This window comes from Benincasa hispida, chromosome 5 (assembly GCF_009727055.1).
Source record: "Benincasa hispida cultivar B227 chromosome 5, ASM972705v1, whole genome shotgun sequence".
Classification (NCBI taxonomy): Eukaryota; Viridiplantae; Streptophyta; class Magnoliopsida; order Cucurbitales; family Cucurbitaceae; genus Benincasa; species Benincasa hispida.
Window position 1 is genome coordinate 56,317,534 of NC_052353.1, and position 6,206 is coordinate 56,323,739.

Consider the following 6,206-nt stretch of genomic DNA (forward strand, 5'->3'; position numbering starts at 1 on the left):
AAAAAAAGTCATTTTCAAGTGTTTGGCAACCACTCAAATAACTTTTGAAATGTATTTTATACCATTCTGATCAAAATTATTTAAATAAAAATGATTTTTTTAAAATACTTTTCTTGTTTCTTAAGTCAATGGACCCTTCATTTATTATATTTAGATTAATTACATTTTGGTTGCTTATAACTTTTATGCTTTATGAACTTTTTTATAATAGTATAAAAATGTCGATTTACCCTTACGTTAAACTCATGAAAATGCCCACAAAATTTAATATTAATACCATACTATGTCTAAATGAAACATTTGGTCAACTTAGTCAATATTCTCTCCACCATCTCTTCCCACAACAGCTTCAACTTCCATGGATGGCCATCCAAAACTCGCAAAATTGACCCTTATTTCCATTTTGGGGCAGGAGAAGAAATGATTGGACAGAGATTTTGACTACGAACTCACCAAATCTCCCTCAAATTCCTTGTATTCAAACAAACCCTAAATTTGCGCCCTCCCCTGAAAAATTTCAGGCCCCCCTCCAAATTGAGGCAAATCCCAAGTTAGTCATGGCATCAAACATTTCTTTCTCTCTCCCTCTATTTGTATATATGTAAATATGCATACAGAAAGCCAACAGTGTACATATAACAAGCAAATTTGTCGCTGACATTTTATCAAACAATGTGGCTACAAAAAGGAAACAGTGTTAATGGCGTTAAGAAGGTAGGAGCTGGCGGAGGGGGAAATGGGTTGGTTGCTATTGGTATAGACAGGGAAAAAGGAAGCCAAAATGCTCTCAGATGGGCCGCCGAGCATTTGCTCAAAAAGGGTCAAACTGTGATTTTAATCCATGTTGTTCAGAGACCTTCCAGTGCGGCTGCTTCTTTGATTGGGGAAGCCATTGTTTGTAGTGGCGATGGCAATTTCACATCTGATTCCCCTCGTAAACAGAAGCTCGAGACGCAGACTAGAGACATTTTTCTCACCTTCCATTGCTATTGTACTCGCAAGGATGTAAGTCTTTTGTGTTCATCACTGCATTATCTCTTTTCTTTTGTTATTTTTTGGAATTGTGATGGTTGGGATGTGAAACGAACTGGGTTTTCTTCTATATTAAATTTGTATTCACCCACCACCAAATTAAAATTTTGGGTCAATCAATGATTTAACATAGTATCAGTGGGTGGTCGAGGAGGTCTTATATTTAAATCTTTGCAACGTTATTTCCTCCCTAATTAATATTGATTTCCACTCGTTGGGTCTTCTTCATATTTCAAACTCACAAATGAGGGGAGTGTTAGATGATAAGATATTAAATTTACCTTCACTTATCAACTTAAGCTTTTGGGTCAATGGGTGATTCATTTAACACTTTCTTTTTGTTGATTGGGAAGATTCAATGTCTTGATGTTATATTGGAAGACACCGATATAGTTAAAGCATTAACCGAATATGTATCGTACGCTGCAATTGATACCTTGGTGCTCGGGGCTCCTTCAAAACATGGATTTATTAGGTAGTCATTTTTATTGATTCATGTTTCATTTAAGGTCTGTTTGGAATGCCTTTTCAAGTAGAAAACACTTCTTTAGTGCTTGAAAAATCATTCCAAAACGGCACTTAAAATTTTACATTCCTCAAAACATTATGGAAGAATGTGAATTTCCATTTCCAATTTGTTCATATGCTCATGATGGGAATTTTTTATTTTTGAAACAGGTTTAAGTCGTCGAGCATTGGCAGTAGTGTGTCGAAAGGAGCACCAGATTTCTGCACTGTTTATGTCATCTCGAAGGGGAAGGTGTCGTCGGTGAGAAATGCATCTCGATCTGCACCCTTTACTTCCCCTCTACAAGAACATTTACAGAAGATATCTAAGCCGATCGCAAAGGGAGCTATCACTCCTCGACATAAGTTTAATTTAAGAGGTACGTTCTTCATGCTGAACTGAATTCCAATTATTTTGTGCATGGTATAAGAAGTAGTTTTCTTGTGGTGAGTTACAAATTTGTTATTTGAATTGTTCTTTTGATAATTTGAGTTTCTTTTTTCCATCAACACAGCCTTTGGATGTTTTTGTGTTTTGTCAAAGCACCATTTATTCATGAATGAAGTTGAAAAAACAACTAATTTAAGGACTAAATGCAGATGAATAATTTGCATTTTTAAGCTATCAAAATTATTTATGCATTCATGTCTTGATTTTTTGGAGTTTGGGACAATGGGACTTATATTGATTTTTCTCTCGTCTGCAGATAGGACATCATTTAAGCCTCGCAGCTTTCAAGATGAATCAGTCAAGTAAGTTGTGCTGAACTTCAGATTGCAGTTAAAGTTTGGAAGTTGGGAGATATGCATAGGATTTTCTTTCTAAATTGATGCTCACATCATGATCCAAATCAGGTCACCTTTCTTTCATGGAGGAGAAAAAAATTCTACCTCAAAATGTAGTGGTGGGTTCTCTGAGTCAGAATCCGACATATCCTTTGTAAGCTCCGGCAGACCAAGCACAGATCGTACTTCTTCTGTTGCATTTGACTTCTCTGATTCAGGGCCACCACGATTTTCAACCAGTTCAGAGCATAGTTTTGCATCTCTACCATTTAAACCAAAATTGATAGACCTCAGCAATCTTAATGATTTCTCATCAGTTTCGGATGAGAGCTGCAGGACATCAAGTTCCTGGTCATCTCAGAACTTGGTCAGTATATATTATGAATGGGTGTGGGTGAAACATAGATTTTCACAGATAGATAATCACAAATATATTGATAGCAATACCAATATGAATGGAAATGTTGGGAGAATATATCGGAATTAAAAATTAAAATTACATCACATTCCTCATATTGATCATGTTATATGATGCAATCGTTTCTTATCCAAAAAAATTGATCATGTTATATGATGCTAGTTTTTTATATTTTTCAGTTGTTGATTATATTTGGAGATCTTAACTAACATTTTAAATAAATACTCTCCTTCCTCATAGTGATGACAAATGTTAAATTACAAAACTAGGGAAACGTAACATAGCTTTATTCATGATTACAGTGATTGATATCTTATAAGATTTTTTTTATGAGAGAGAGGTAGAGAACATGTGTATGTAACTGAATTTTTCTGCTCATATCTAATGTTAATGTGAGGATATGAACTAAACGTGGTCAAAATTTATGTATCTCACAGGATGAAGCAGAAGTTGAATTGAGGAGGCTGAAGCTAGAGCTTAAACAAACTATGGAGATGTACAGTACAGCATGTAAAGAAGCACTAACAGCAAAGCAGAAGGTATACATATGTACAGATTTGAGTCATTTGCCCGTTGTCAACCTTGGGGTTATATTAAAAATTTTCCCATAGGCAATGGAACTAAATAATTGGAGACGTGAAGAAGAAAAAAAACTAGAAGAGGCACGACTTGCACAAGAAGCAGCAATGGCTATTGCAGAGCAGGAGAGAGCGAGATGCAGAGCAGCAATGGAAGCAGCTGATGCAGCTAAGAGAATTGCGGAGTTAGAATCACATAAAAGATCAAATCTAGAGTTGAAAGCACTTAAAGAAGCAGAGGAAATGCAGAGAGCATTGAAAAACCTTGCACAAAGCGACATCAGATACAGGAGATATTCAATTGAGGAGATTGAATCGGCAACAGAACATTTTGCACAATCCCGGAAGATTGGGGAAGGAGGTTATGGACCTGTCTTTCGTTGTCGTCTTGATCACACATCGGTTGCAGTCAAGGTTTTGCGTCCTGATGCATCTCAAGGAAGGGCACAGTTTCAGCAAGAGGTGAGGAACTTAAAAGAACTTTGGGATCATTTTTCATGTGCAAATGATTTAGTTAAATATTGTAAATGCAGATTGATATATTGAGTTGCATAAGGCATCCCAACATGGTACTTCTTCTAGGAGCATGCCCTGAATATGGCATTCTAGTGTATGAATACATGTCCAACGGAAGTTTGGAGGATCGACTCTTCCGAAAGGGGAACACCCCTGTTATTCCTTGGCAATTGAGGTTTCAAATTGCGGCCGAGATTTCTGCTGGCCTTCTGTTTCTCCACCAGACAAAGCCAGAGCCATTGGTGCACCGTGACCTCAAGCCAGCTAACATATTGCTGGATCACAACTATGTTTCCAAGATAAGTGACGTCGGTTTGGCTAGACTGGTACCTGCTGTGGCTGAAAATGTAACACAATGCTACATGACTTCAGCGGCTGGAACTTTCTGCTATATAGACCCTGAGTATCAACAAACTGGAATGCTTGGGGTTAAATCTGATGTGTATTCACTAGGTATCATGTTACTTCAACTAATTACAGCCAAGCCTCCCATGGGATTGGCTCACCATGTTGCTCGCTCTATCGAGAAGGGGACTTTTCAGGAGCTTCTGGACCCAGCTGTGGTTGATTGGCCAGTGGAACAAGCACTTTCCTTTGCAAAATTAGCACTTCAATGTGCAGAACTTAGACGAAAAGACAGACCGGATCTTGGCAGTGTTGTGTTGCCAGAACTTTACAAATTGAGAGAGTTTGGTGAAGAGAAAATGGAGCACATGGTGTCAAGGGATAGTAGTGGATCTTTGAGCGGTTTTAGCCATGCCTCAACGGAGCAGGTTAGTATGCAACAAACTGTGTAATATTCTATTCGGAGATGCATTAAAATTCTAAGAGTTGTTGGGTGGTGTATAGTTTTCAATTTGGTTTTGAAAATTTAGATTTCGTTTAGAAATGTTCATGTCTAATTTTTTATGTTTTCCTTCTTCCAGTTAAGAAATATAGAATTACGATTAGTAATTGTTTCTTTGTTTCTTGTTATTTTTTTTAATTAATTTTTTTTATTGAAAATATAAAAAGAAACATGTTTATAATATTTTTTGTTTCAGGTTCTCTAGAATATTTATCTGAAAAATTAAAAATTGAAATTAAATTTTCAAAATTATTATGTTATATTTATTTTAAATATACTTAATATGTATTTTATAAGCTAAGAATGATATAATAGTTTTTATTTATCCTTTGGAGAAAGCTAGAAATGAGGACTAGAAACAAGAGGCTTGAATTTGTTGCCTACACAATTTTGGAAACACTTCTTAAATAAGTAACGAGACACAAGAAACATCTAATATTAACTATCTAGTGATTTAAGGGTGATATAAAATGGAAAAAAAATGAAAAAAAGAAAAAGAGTAGAAGAGTCCTGTCTGTCTACTGTCTGAAATCTTGCCGCTGACTATCTCTAGTTGGAAAGGAGTCACAACACTGACAGAAATCAACGGACTTAATAAGAATTATCCTTGGATCAAGCAAAATGAAAAGAAATATGGGGTTAAATTTGTTTGCACATAAAAGTTTAGAGACCAAAAGTTGCCAATAGTTTGATCATCATTGGAAAATGTTCATTGCAGGACGTAATGAGCGACCCACAACTAATGATGACTTCAGTAAGTTCCAAGAGCCAAACTAGTATATCATCACAGGTAGAAGGAGAATGAGGTAAGAATTATTTGTTATGTTCCAAGGGGAGCAGATAAGTTTGTAAATGGGATTATGACCATTATTAGGATTGATGTAAAATACCATAGTACTTGAACAAATCTATCACCACCTCTTGACCTCTTGACCTAACCAAGATGCATTTATATGTACATAAAAATAAAATATTGATTATAAAGTTGATACCTATGTGCCTATCTTGCCACTTTTCTCAGCCCATTCTCCTGGACAACATGATTGCTCATTATCTAACCTATGATGTTCCTTCAAATGATCTGTATTCACATGGAGATTAAGAGCTGTTTTTCTTATTTGAGATTCCTTGTGCCTTTGCCTCTTTAGTGAAAAATTACTGAAAAAATGGTGGGTGTTTTGATACTGCCGACTTCAGAGCTTCTCACTGCTGTTCTCTCTCTGGTCTATTTACATATGATATTTGTATGAATTAGAAAGTCTGTATTTATTTATATTTCTTTCTTCATTTCACTTCTTTATCGAGTTTGCATCTGTTAACATTTGTTTTCTTTTCACTAATCAGTGAAAATTTTGTATTTTGTTTTGGATTACTCAATTTAAGTGGACTTTTATGTTTGGAAGTAATTTTAAAAGGTTTGAAATCACTTTTGTTATTTTCAAAATCACCGTGAAACATGTTTAATCCTTCAAAACTAATTTTGACGATATGAAAATTGCATTTAAAAGTGTAAAATTGAAAA

At 35.5% G+C, this 6,206-nt stretch overlaps 1 protein-coding gene across 1 annotated transcript; it reads left to right on the forward strand.

The window, feature by feature from the left end:
* The first annotated feature begins 287 nt into the window (after positions 1–287).
* Positions 288–5,806, forward strand: LOC120077875 (U-box domain-containing protein 35-like). Its single transcript, XM_039031969.1, has 9 exons — positions 288–1,005; positions 1,386–1,507; positions 1,711–1,919; positions 2,247–2,292; positions 2,395–2,692; positions 3,181–3,282; positions 3,355–3,783; positions 3,855–4,610; positions 5,403–5,806. Exons 1-9 carry the CDS (start codon positions 673–675, stop codon positions 5,487–5,489), a joined length of 2,382 nt encoding a protein of 793 aa, XP_038887897.1. The 5' UTR covers positions 288–672; the 3' UTR covers positions 5,490–5,806.
* The last annotated feature ends 400 nt before the right edge of the window (positions 5,807–6,206 follow it).